This window comes from Gallus gallus, chromosome 2, assembly GCF_016699485.2.
Source record: "Gallus gallus isolate bGalGal1 chromosome 2, bGalGal1.mat.broiler.GRCg7b, whole genome shotgun sequence".
Lineage (NCBI taxonomy): Eukaryota > Metazoa > Chordata > Aves > Galliformes > Phasianidae > Gallus > Gallus gallus.
In genome coordinates this window covers 100713781-100726820 of record NC_052533.1, presented here as the reverse complement: position 1 = coordinate 100726820, position 13040 = coordinate 100713781, and the positions used below count along the sequence as shown (strand labels likewise).

Here is a 13040-nt window from a genome sequence, read left to right as displayed (position 1 = left end):
TGCTGAACAATTTCAAGCTCTGATCTACTCTGATCTGCAACAAAAATAACATAGACTGAATGTAGGCAGTTGGATAAAATCACTGTACTAACCGTTTTATGGTGCACTCTTGAGTTTCTCTTGTTCCCCACGCGTGTTTCAAGAGTAATACATTTCCCAGTCCCTGATTCCATAGGGATCTTCTGTTTCTCTGACAAAAGCTTCCACATTCTCAGCCGTGTTCCAGTTACCTTATTTCCTATGATCTAAATAAGATATCCAATTAAACTCAAAGCAGTTCTGTTATTCTGTGTATCTTTGAGGATTCCTGTGCGTGTTTCAGAGACAGAAGTTTTGTGAACATGTTTTTCTGTTGCAAGTGGATGGAAAAAATGCAAAAGTAGTGGGTCTACCATAACCAGTAGTCTAATAAAATAGCACTTTTCTCCACTAATCTTGCATCTACACCTGTGGTAGAAATTTAAACTTTTTTTTTTTTTTTACATAACTTCATACTGTTGAGGTGAATAACAGCCTCAGAGTGGACTCTGCCTGGTCAGATAAAATTACAGAATAATTTTTCAGACTCCTCGCTGTAGGAGGATGTAGGAATCGATGTAGGAATCAGCAATTCCTTCATGTACTAGGAACCTCCATGGAGTCGTTGTGACATAATTACTCCAGTCTCGCATCAGTGTCTAATCTAACAACCTGTGTAACCTGAGGGGGCAGAAGAGGCGGAAGAGTTGTTTGGTTTTGTTCATTTGTTGGTTGGCTTTTTTTTGTAAGCAGATGTTTTTTCTTTCTGCTTGCGTTTTGCTGGGCTGGTTTGGTTTTTGTTTGGTGTTCTGCTGCCTCTTCACTGTGATCTGGTGAAATTCTAATGCTTTTGACAGTAGTTTCTGTTCCCTACTCTCCCATTGGCAGCAATTCCATTTCAATGAATCCCTTCTTCAGGCAGTTTATGGTTGTGTTATTTGCAGTGAGTTCTCTGACTTAGGCAACTCACAAAACTCATGCAGAAAGGATTATTTGCTGGTTGTGTTTTAACATACTTTTCATATGATTAGTAATTGGAGGGGGAGGGGGAAAAAATGTGTTTTTTGAAGTACCTTGAAGTTGCTGCATAGTGTTAAGAACTATAATCATGTACAACTAGCATCAACGTAATGCAGGTGATAATCTTGACATGTTTACCTCTGTGTGGAGGTTCAGGAATGCTAAATTTGTTTAATGAAGGAAAATGTTTAGATATTTATTAGCATAAATTTTCAAAGGAAAAGGTATTTCTGCTGCAGACTTATTCTGATTAAATACATAGCTGCAATTTTTTTTGAAAGTCGTGAAGACTATCTTTGAAGGTTGTATATTTCTCTCTTCTTTTAGGCTGCAACCACCTCTCTCTTGATTTGGCCAGTTGAGTAGCAATTTCTATACATTAAAGGTGGAAACATTATGAGTTTTATTATAAACATTATTCATTTTATGCATGATACCTTTCCCAAAGTAACAGCACATTTAAATATTATTTACATTAATTTTACTTCTAATTACCATTCTTTATGGTTTTATAATATTTCCTGTGTTCATAAAGAAAGGAGAGGGGTTTTGGTTTGGTGGTTTTTTTTTAATATGTATAAGAAATTTCTGAGAAATTGGATGTTCTTGTCAGTGCTTAGATCTATACTTTTGATTCATTTTGGACATGCTGTCTACTTCCATGTTAACAGCAGTAAGTTTAATTCAGAACTGGGAATAGATGCTTTTTTCCTTCCCTGTGTTTATGTATTTGGTTCTTAATGTTCTGTTTACATTTGTTCACGATGCTGTATGAAGTACATCTGAGGAAATTTTGCCTATGGGATGGTGCAGAAAATATTTTTTCTGACCATATGTCTCTCCAATGAAATATATAGCTAAAAATAATAAGACTTTCAGCAGGTAAAGCAACTTCAATTCTTAAATAACAAAATACTTACTGCTAAATCTTCATATTTTACTTATTTTTATTAGGAAATTGAATGTATAGGAAATGGAAGATATTTCCAAGCCAATATTTAAATCTGTAATAGTATCATATATACGTTATGTGTTAGGTAATTTTATAAATTTTATTATTTGAACATTGTTTATTTTATTTTATGCATTATCCTCAACTTACGTTTCTTTGTTTGTTTTTAAATTAGAACCTAGTGCTGGCTGAAAACAGTCCTGGAAGAGATAGTACTGAATATATTCTTGTATTTGAGCCAGATCTGCCAGCTTTGAAAAAACCTTTGGAACCATACCGTCTGTCATTTATGTTTTACAATGGTATGTTTCAGTTGCTCTACAATGCTTGTTTGTCCCTAGAACAGACTATGTTTAATTCCCTAATACTACATAAAAACTGTGTAACAGCCTAATAGATTTTTGCTGATATTTAAATTAACTGTGTTACTGTATTTTCTTCTAATTATATCTGTGTATTTCTTCATGTAGATTTCAAGAAGCAACAACAGATGGCAACACTTACGAGGGAGAGAGACAAATTATCTCAGTCCATAGGTGTTTACAGAAATTGGTTTGATACTACTAATCAGCTTGTAAATGAAATGAGATGTAAGTGCAATCAAGTATATAAATAAATTTCCTGGCAATATTTTTTTTTCCTTTAAGGGGAAAAATCAGCATTGAAGTTCTGAGATTAATTAGAGGGGAGTGGAAGTGCTTTACATTAGCAGGAAATTTTAGGGAATTAACTGTATAGATAATTCTCTTTCAAAAAGTTATTCATACATACGTATGAATAATGTTACTTTTCTTTTGTGCATTTGACCCTGTGCTCATTATTCAAAACTTGTCTAGATATTCATCATTTATCTATACATTCTTCAGCAAATATAATACTTATGAAGTTTGTTAAAAGCAGTGTGAAAGCAATTATTTGTATCAACCAGCACCCCCAGGTCCCTTTCCTCTTCACAGTCATCCAGCCACTCAGCCCCAACCCTATAGCACTGCATGGAGTTGTTGTGGCCAAAGTGCAGGACCCGGCACTTGGCCTTGTTGATCCTCATCCCATTCACCTCAGCCCAGCCATCTAGCTTATCTAGACTGCTCTGAAGGGCCTCCCTACCCTCAGGCAGATCAACACCACCTCCCAACTTGGTGTCATCTGCAAACTTAGTGAGGGTACACTCAATCCCCTCATCTAGGTCATCAATACAGATATTAAACAAGATGGACCCCAGTACCAACCCCTAGGGAACACCACTGTAACAGGTCACCAGCTGGACTTAACTCCATTAACCACTACCTGTTGGGCACGGCCCTCTAGTCAGTTCCTTACCCAAAGAAGTGAATTACCTGTCCAAGCCACGTGCAGCCAGTTTCCTCAGGAGAATACTGTGAGAGACCGTGTCAAAGGCTTTGCTGAAGTCTAGGTAGACTACACGGACAGCCTTTCCCTCATCTACCAGTCTGGTCACCCAGTCATAGAACGAGATGAGGTTGGTCAAGCATGACCTTTCATGAACCCGTGCTGGCTGGGCCTGATCTCCTGGACACCACGTGCGTGCCATGTGATCTCACCTAAGATGATTTGCTCCATAACTTCCCCTGGTACCGAGGTCAGGTTGACAGGCCTGTAGTTCCCCAGATACTCCTTACGGCCCTTCTTTATAGATGGAAGTCACATCAGCAAGCCTACAATTCTCTGGGACCTCTTTATTTTTTTCAGAATTGCTTCAGGTGAGGTATAAGTTGAGGAGCCAGTGTCCCAGAACTGGCCTTTCATGTAGAAAACAAGAGAGGGTAGTGCTAGCTAACAGTCTTCCTGTCATTTTCTCTGTTGGAGGACTTGGAAAGATAATTGAGGATGGAAGGAAAAAAGAGCTTATATTCTCAGACTCATCTGAGTGCTAGCTCTGTTGCTTCATGAAGCTGGAGGAGATGACTTCCGCTGAAATTACTTACGAAAAGCATAAGATTGTTTGGACAAATTCTGATATTCTGTGCTGGAACTAAGAAGTATAGATATCGTCAACTGTGGGTGGCATAAGTCTGAAAATACTGAAAATACAGTTGTAAGAAAATCTGCAGTAAGTATTCCCTTGATTTCTGATATCTCCTAATTATCTCCTGATTTTATTGGTTTCAGGTCAGGTTAAAGAAGCTGAAACAAGAGAAACTCACTTGAAGAATGAGCTGAGGAAACACCAGATTGAACTACCAGAGACAAACATAGTATGGCTTTTTCCTTACTCTAAGCTTCATAGCACCTTGAAAATAAATCTAAATCTTAATACGATCTCTGCATAATTACTGAATCATGCTAGTAATTACATACACCTGCTAACTGAAAATTTAAACCATGAGGAAAATGTATAGATCATTACCATGTTGTTTTTGTTTTTTTTTTAACTGTTCAGCTAGTCTCACTGTCTCTCCACTTTATACTTCTGTATTCTGATGTTGTTTTTGCATTTCTGCTAAGGTTAGCAGTAGTTTTCTGGTAATTCTTTTTTTAATAAAGGGTTTTTAAAGGCTTATCAGTATATGCTAGATATATTCTGGAATAAATAGACCAAACGAAAACACTTACTTTTCAGACAGTAGAGCATTTCATATGTTGCTGCAAAAGCTGACGTAAGAGTATGTTTGAAAGATTCAGGGCAATGTATCCCCCTACTAACTTTCCATAAAGATCCAATTATACTTTAAGGAAGTCTTTTAAGAAATTTTTTAAACTACTGATGTTTTGAAAAAATAATTGTGTAAATTGTTCCTTATCTTTAGATCTAATTATAATGAGTTACAGTTATTAACCCCAAATCAATAGATTATACAACAGGGAAACCGAAGTTCCCCAGGCCTGGGCACATTCCCTTTCTAAAATGGTTTCTTCTTCTACATTCATGGTTACCAATTCCCGCTATTTTCTTCAGTTTTGGCTGTAATTAAGATCCAGTAACTCTTTTTGAAAAGATCCCAAAATCTTAAAAAGGTATAGTAATACAAAAGCTTATAGCTGCAATGCGCTGTGGTCCCCTATACATTTACAGATTACTGAAATATTTTATTTAGAATGTGATCCACAGCAAATAAAATAACTGCTTCTGCAAGTTGGCCCTGTGATTATTGCTCACTAACTCTAATTTTCAATTCTCAGCTTCAGTATGTAGATTCTCTCATAAAACAAAAGATGTTGGATCGGGATGGAGTAATGAAACAGCCAAGGCGGACTTGTACCCTTCCAAACTATCCAAAAGGCAACCAAGATGTTTTAGGGAAGGTGAGTTTTCTCCCAGAGAACCTTCAGATGAGTTTTGTTAGCTCTAGGAAGTGGTAGTGATGGAAAAATTAGCCAGCTGAATATCTCAGTAGTTCTTGAGGAGTAATAAGAAAAAGAAAACTTTCGCATCCCGTCCAATGACCAGCTGTCCTTACAAAGCTGTCAATGGAGGACTTATAAGTCTGATTGAAGTTGCAGGAGGATTGTGATTGGTATGAGAAGGGGACCTGGTCTTGGCTTCTATTTTGACTGTTCTAACTTTTGTGGTACAGATTGCACATTTAGCACAAATTGAGGATAATGAAGCAGCAAAAGTTATCTCTTGGCATTTGGCCAGCGACATGGACTGTGTAGTCACATTGACTACTGAAGCTGCTCGTTCTATTTTTGATGAAACGCAAGGTCGACAGCAAGTGTTACCTCTTGATTCTATTTACAAGAAGACACTCCCTGATTGGAACAGGTAGGGGGAAATTTTTCTCCTATTTTTTTAAACTTCATTAAAGATTGAGAGTGTAAAATTTCTGGCTCTGTAAAACTCTGCATGTCCTTTGAAATTTTAGCTGAAAACCTAGCATTACATATTTAACTAAATGCTTCCCTTTATTTAATAGGATGTTGCTCCTGAAAAGACAAAGTTCCATTTGCTTTATTCATTTCTACCTTTTTACTAGAGCAGTAGAGCATTAACTTTTTTTTGTTTAATAATTCTAGTGCTTCCAATGATATTCTAACTTTTTTAGAAATCTAATTCTAATTACAATCCCTAAAATTGGTTGTTGAGATAATTTATTCTATAATATGGAAATGCTAAAATGCATTCAGTTGAGTTTGAGATTTCTGAGTAAATGGTTAGAAGCAATAATGAAATAAGGATAAACCACTTTTTCTTCCTCACTCTCCCTTTTCTTTAACCAGGCCTTTACCTCACTTAAGAAATGGAAAAATCTGCTTCAGACCTGTTGGAAATCCTGTATTTGCCAGAGATCTGTTAACATTTCCAGATAATGTAGAGCATTGTCAAACAGGTGAATGATATTAAATACATATTTTTTTAAATTTTTTAATAAATAAGAGAAACAGCACAAAAGAAAACTTATTCAGTAATCTTCATTAGGACATATGATTTGCAAATACCAGTGTACATTCCTTATGAGACTTGCAGATATAAGGAGTGTGACATCAGTGCTAAGTACTTGCAGACAGCAGCTGTGAAAATACCAGCAGTGACCACAGTCTCGTTTAATACGTTATCCAATTCCCCAGTACATCCAAACAGAACCTGAACACCATATTAGCTTTGTATTAACTATTGCAGAAGTTATCACTTCCGTTAATTTTCTTCTCGCAAAAGTATGTAATGCACAGGTTAATATAGATTCTGACCAAACTGTATGTGACTGTATCTGTTATGCTTAAATATTTACAAGAATAATCTTTCAGTTTTTATGTAGATTCCAGTTTAGGGAACTGCATTCCCCTGCTCTTTCTAACAGTGTAGCAATACCTACCTTTTGCAACATTCCTTTGCTTAAATTAATTAGATATTTATATAGAAAGTTAGAATCTATAGTTAGTTCAGTAAGTTTTTCATCATACGTATAAAATTCCCAGTGTTAAAATGTTCCTGTCTATTGTTAACAAAAATACATTTAAAAAAAGTTGGTCCAGTTGATTCCCAGAGAGTTAGATACTGTCAGTGACTTTAATTATAAATTCTTCTTTGTGTTCTCTTTTAGCACACAAGCCGCTACTTTTCAGGAGAAATGTAGGAACACATAGCTTGACACATCTTAATCAAGGCTACTGAAGTTAAAATTTGTATAGAACGGTCTTTTGTTAGGAGATGATCTTAAGATCAGTTGGATCGATCTGTTAATGTTTTTTCTTTGATAATCCATTGAATACTAAGAAATATATGAAGAAACCAAGAGCACCATTCAAAGAGGACTCAAAATGTAATTTACGTAATTTCCAAAAGCTTGGCATTGGTTTTATATACATCTTTGGAAATGTAAATATTAGATACCAAGGGAGTACTACAGTGGGAAATACAGTTAGTTATGCCATAAGGCAATGAAACATACTAAATTTTAATGAGTTCTCTACTCAGAACAGAAGGTTGCATAATTCATATCACCCCAGAACAAAATTTAATTGAAAAAGATAATATATGCACCTTTTTCCTTTCACATATCTGGAAAGCTACAACAGTGACACCCCAGAATTATTTCTTCAAAACGTGGTTATTTTGTTGCCAAGAAATTTCAGGTTTGGGGTTTTTTTTAATTGTTTTCCAGTGTTTGGGATGCTTTTGGGTGATACTATCATCATAGATAACTTGGATGCTGCAAACCATTACAGAAAAGAGGTATGTTTCAGTTATTCTTGGTATGTTTTTAAAAACAAATACATTACTGGCTACATATTTAATATATTGCATCTGTTGAGTAGTTAATTGCTAAGTTTAGTGCTGCATCACTTAAAACAGTGTGCTTATTATTCGTAAGTGTATTATGTTGTCCAGCAGAGAATAGAAGCCTTATTATTGGCACTGACAAAATTATATCCATTAAAGAAATTCCATTATGTGAATGTTGACATGAAGCTTGGAAGCATATTATTAGAGGCCAACATTTGTAGTTTTGCTGTTAGTATTAAACGCAAGTGCTTGAGTAATTTCCCTAGTTCCCATGTATGTTATAAAACAAGAGTGTGAGGCACATCATGGAATTTCACATACACTAAAAAGTCTAAGAACTTCATGTGAAACCTATTAGACCTTTTTCTGACCCAGTTTACTGAAGTTTAATTGAACAAACTAAAGACAAGAGTCTCTGAGGAAGTCTTGTACCATGGGCCAAATCAGCTCTTCTGTTCTGTGATTCCCTTTTTACTGGCTATTGCTAACTGATAACCTGGGAACAAAGAATGTCTTAAATGTTTCCGAACAGCATCTCCAGAGTATGGTAATAGCCATAGTAATAAACAACTGACTGACTTAGGAGTATTTCAGTTTTCACCATGTGTTATACATCTCCTTGTTATCAGAAAACACATCTAACTCTTCTTAGCTGAGAATACTCTATGTGATTCTTTTATGAAAAAAACATCTTTTTAACTGCAAAGTCAAATAGGAGAGACAGGGGAGTCAGATGTAGATGCTAATCAGTGTTAGGGGACTGATCATCTGGGTCTGTCTGGAAAAGGAGTTTTACCTACTGCAAGTAAATTCTACAAACTTTGTGGAAGTTGTGCTGAACACACTACATGAAATAAATCCCTTAGATTTCAGATGCTTTGAATCTTGTGCATTACTTAAAAGCATAAGACAAGAAAGACAATTTCATATAATGCTGTTATTAAAGAATTTGCAACTTTGTAGTTGAAAGATGCTTAGCTTCACAACAGCATTTCTGAAAACTTAATTTTCAATGAAGTTACTGATTTTTAATACCACTTTTTGTACCTATGTAGGTTGTAAAAATTACACACTGCCCTACATTGCTGACTAGGGAAGGAGACAGGATTCGCAGCAATGGAAAATTTGGAGGCCTTCAGAACAAAGCTCCTCCAATGGACAAACTCAGAGGAATGGTATTTGGAGCACCCGTGCCAAAACTATACTCTGCTTTCACTGGACAGATAGGTGAGTTAATATTCTTTTATGTAACGTAAAAAGGAAACCTTCAAATTAGCATAAAGTTACTTTAAAAATATGACCTGTAAAATGTCCTATTTGTTAATTTTCCTTTACATGTCCTGATTAAAAAAAAAAAACATGATACATTCTCTCATTTTATTCATTCCTTTAATGGAAGAGTTGAAATACTGGTAAACATTCAAACAGCAGGCATGAGAAGCTTCAGAACATTGAATTCCAGCATCCTTGAAAACAGAGGTTTCAAGTCTTTCTCTTCCACAAATGCTATACGTGAATGTAGAATTTCTTACTGTGCAAGTAATCTCTATGAAGAGAAATTACTGTTTCTGTCACTCATATACAATATCATCTACATTATTTCCCTAACAAGAATATGCACTGTGTTTCCTAAAGGATCACTTATGATTTGTTACATGCTTAGATTGTTCTTTTCTGAATAAATGTTACAGATGAGGTTAAAAGACAGTTGCTTTTGACATATAAAACCTGACTGACTGACTTACAAAACAATGAAAAGACTTATTCACAAGTTATGGTTGTTATTAAGTATTTAATTTTCAAAATGAAGGATATGAAGTTTTTCTGTAACAAAATGTGCAATATAGTTAAGGTGGATTGGGGGAAAGAGAGGGAGAACGTGTACTTACTGGATTTGTCTTATATTGAATGAACAACATTGACCATTTCAGTGATTAAAAAAAAACTGGAAAGGTCTTCCGTAGGCCTTTCAGTAAAAATGTAGGATCCTAGACTCATAGAATCACTTAGGTTGGAAAAGACCTTAAACATCATTGAGTCCAACCACAACCTAACCATAGTACCCTAACTCTAACAACCCTCCACTAAATCATGTCCCTGAGCACCACATCCAAACGGTTTTTAAACACATCCAGGGATGGTGACTCACCCACCTCCCTGGGGAGCCTATTCCAGTGCTTAACAACCCTTTCTGAAAAGAAGTTTTTCTTGATATCCAACCTAAACGTACCCTGGCACAACTTGAGGCCATTTCCCCTCATCGTGTTACCAGTGAGAAGAGACCAACCCCGCTCTGCAACATATTGCATCTGGGAATAACATAGTAAGCATTTGAGGTACAAATTAAAATATGCCGGATTTAGTACATTTTATATTTTTTTATGAACATGTTTTCAGCTGTCAAATTCTATTAGCAAATGCGAATTAAAATTGATTTTTTTTGTCAGATAATCTAGCGTTCAGTTAAGCTTTGTTGGTTAAGCAAGCTTCCTCATACAGCAAAATAAAACAAGTGTGCTTGGCCTAACATGCTTGAACCCTTTCTATTTCTCGACATATTTATTCGATGCTTGGACAAAGAAAAATTATTAGCCTCTTACTTTAACAAGAGTAACATAGTTTGTCAGCAAAATAAACCCTGTTTTACTGTACTTCTGTTGCCTTTTTTAAATGTCCCCATAAGTGTGACAAAATGAAACTCAGTAAATTTTCTCTTGTTCCACAAGGTGGACTAGAATTCAAGGCAGTAACAGAAGCTTCAGCTCTGTAACACACAAAACAAAGCATACTACAAGCATACTTAATGGCACTGAAGGTAGAGAGTTCGGTGAGGAACAAGCAAGTAACAGCCTGTGTAAAGAAGTGTTTGCCACAAAAATGTTCAGTTTCCTGGTACTTTATTCTGATCTAAATAACTGCTTAGAATTAAAAAAACAAACAACAGAATACTGCATGTGATTTTTTTCCAATATCTCTTTACAGTCATTTTTAAAAACAACTGATCCATTGTGATTTTGGGTGGGGTTTTAAATAGTGCTTTTGTTTTCTTGTGAATCTTCTGTTCTCGTACAGGTCGTACACTAAATAACTGTGTATTTACTGTTTTGTGTTTTAATATTTTGTTCTTCAATTAGATCTTCTTCAGCAATACCGTGCAGCAGTTGTAAAACTTGATGATGTGAATAAAGACCTCGATTTACATTTGAGATCACTTAACACTCCAGAAATCCTACAGAAAAAACAGGAGCTTGCCGAACAAGAGAGAAGCCTCAAGCTTATAGAACACAAATTGGGTATGTTGCTGTATTAGATTTTGTTAGCACCAATTGTTGTGGTAAAGGAGGAGAACTGTTAACTACATCCAGATGTATTCTACGCTTGTAAACTAGCAAGTACAAGCTATGAAAGAAAATTCTTAAAGTTACTTAAGGGCTTAGAGGTATTTAATTTTTGTTAAAGGATGTAAAAACTGCGTAGTATGATGTGGATAGTGCCTAGATGAGCGCTGCCCTGTGAAGTATTCATACAGTGTGATCGGTTAGTGTCTTGTGAACATCAGACCATGATCTCACTGAGATTATATAACTGTACACCTAACTTGCCCAGTTGTAGAGAACACTGAAATTCTTTTTGATATGACTGTGTAGGCAAAGAGCTGAATTGCTTTTGCTAAGGAGACAACCAAAACACTGTACTATAAAAAGAAACACCCCTAATTCTGCAGATAGTATTTTGTAGTTACAAATATTTTTTTATGTCATTATCAAATAAACTATGCATCTTCAAAATATACTTCAGAAGTCATCATATACTCTGTAGCAACTGTAATTTAAGCAAAATGTGGGGTTTTTTTTGGTTTTTTTTTAATTTGTTCTTACCTGCAATTTCTTAATAGGTATGACTCCCTCAGATAAAGTCTCTGAATCGTTACTTCAGCCTGCAATCCTTGATATGCCTGACACTCCCATCCCTCCCAAAAGAATGCGAAAAGAAACTGTAAAAAAATTGTATAGGTAAGTATTTCAAATATAGTCATTGTTTTTCCACAGTAGAGTTGACATGTCTGACTTTCGAAGATTTTTTTTTTCCTTTAAGGCTTCTGCTGTTGTTTAAGGTTATTTTAAACATCAGCTTACTAATTTTAATTCTGTTTCCCTTTATAAAGTGAATGACTGGCATCTTTATGCATTCACATATTTCCAGTATTTTCAGCTCTTAATCTCTAGAAACATTCAAGATGGCTTGGTCTGTACTGGGCAGATGAGCAGAGAAAGTCATTCTTATGTAGCTTTCTTTAGCTAACGGTCCAAAATAAGATGGTGGTTTTAACACAGTTATCTCTGTGTATCTAATTCTGCATTGTCTCTGTGGTTGATGAACATTTGTATGAGGGGGGGAAGAAAAAAAAAAGGTGAAATATGTAATATCTCTTCTTTACTAAATTTCAGTTGTATTTTTGAGATTGTTTAAATCTTACTCAGTTGTGTTCTGTAAATCTCAGTATGAGTTTTCACAATATTATGTATCATATATATGCATTGCTTTTTCATGCAGGACTTAAGTTCTTATGTATTTGAATTATCTAATGCTTAACGTGATGCTATTGATAATTTTTTCAAAATGATGATGAGAATAAGAAGCTTTGCATAAAAACGAGGTTTGTAATATTTATGGTGCTCTGTGTATTTGCATTCAGTTGTAGCAAAAGTACATATAAAATTGAAGGTCTTGGTTTACAAAGTACTGTGCTGTGATGTTTGTTTTGTTGTTTTTCTAGCTCAGAAGAATGGGTTGCCTCTGCTGCTAAGAAGCAGCTGCTGCAGCAGCAACCACTGCAAATACCACCTTCAGAACTTAATGGAACTGCACGAAAGAGAAAGGCATAGACTGATGACTCTTGCTGGAAACATCTATATATTGAAAATGTGAATAAGTGCAGTTAAAGGAAATATTCTTGTCGTATTACCCATTGCTATGAAGATTTTTATACTGATAAAAGATATAAATGTATTTCAGTTAGTAGTAAGAAAAATTTAAGTATTTAACATTGCTAGCCTAATTTTTGTATAGTTAATTTTCATTTCCAAAAGCTTTCAGAGTTCTTATGTTCATGTGTGGGGAAAAAAAAATTAAGATATATCGTTTTTTATTTATGAAAAAAATTCAAACTTTTCAATAAAATTGCTGCAATACAAAACTCTGATGATGTAATTGATTGCAATAACTGAGTCAGCATACTGAAACTTTTCGTTTAGAAAGACAGGCTGTGTCTTGGGGAAGAGAACTTTCAGGGCTGCTCTTCTTTGATTGATGAACTGTCAAGGGATTGTAACATCAATTAACAAGAGAGGGTTGGAGATTCAG

At 35.2% G+C, this 13040-nt stretch overlaps 1 protein-coding gene across 2 annotated transcripts in view; it reads left to right on the top strand.

Moving 5' to 3' along the window:
- SMCHD1 (structural maintenance of chromosomes flexible hinge domain containing 1) overlaps positions 1 to 12873 on the top strand; it is a 72458-nt gene extending 59585 nt beyond the window's left edge. For both annotated transcript variants that reach the window (XM_015277952.4, XM_015277951.4), the window contains exons 38-48: positions 2166 to 2292; positions 2461 to 2580; positions 4121 to 4206; positions 5132 to 5254; positions 5527 to 5717; positions 6173 to 6282; positions 7555 to 7625; positions 8732 to 8903; positions 10811 to 10969; positions 11572 to 11689; positions 12454 to 12873. In XM_015277952.4, the coding sequence (XP_015133438.2) occupies positions 2166 to 2292; positions 2461 to 2580; positions 4121 to 4206; positions 5132 to 5254; positions 5527 to 5717; positions 6173 to 6282; positions 7555 to 7625; positions 8732 to 8903; positions 10811 to 10969; positions 11572 to 11689; positions 12454 to 12562 (1386 nt within the window). In that variant the 3' untranslated portion in view covers positions 12563 to 12873. The remainder of the gene's footprint in view (positions 1 to 2165; positions 2293 to 2460; positions 2581 to 4120; positions 4207 to 5131; positions 5255 to 5526; positions 5718 to 6172; positions 6283 to 7554; positions 7626 to 8731; positions 8904 to 10810; positions 10970 to 11571; positions 11690 to 12453) is intronic.
- Positions 12874 to 13040: the final 167 nt, after the last annotated feature.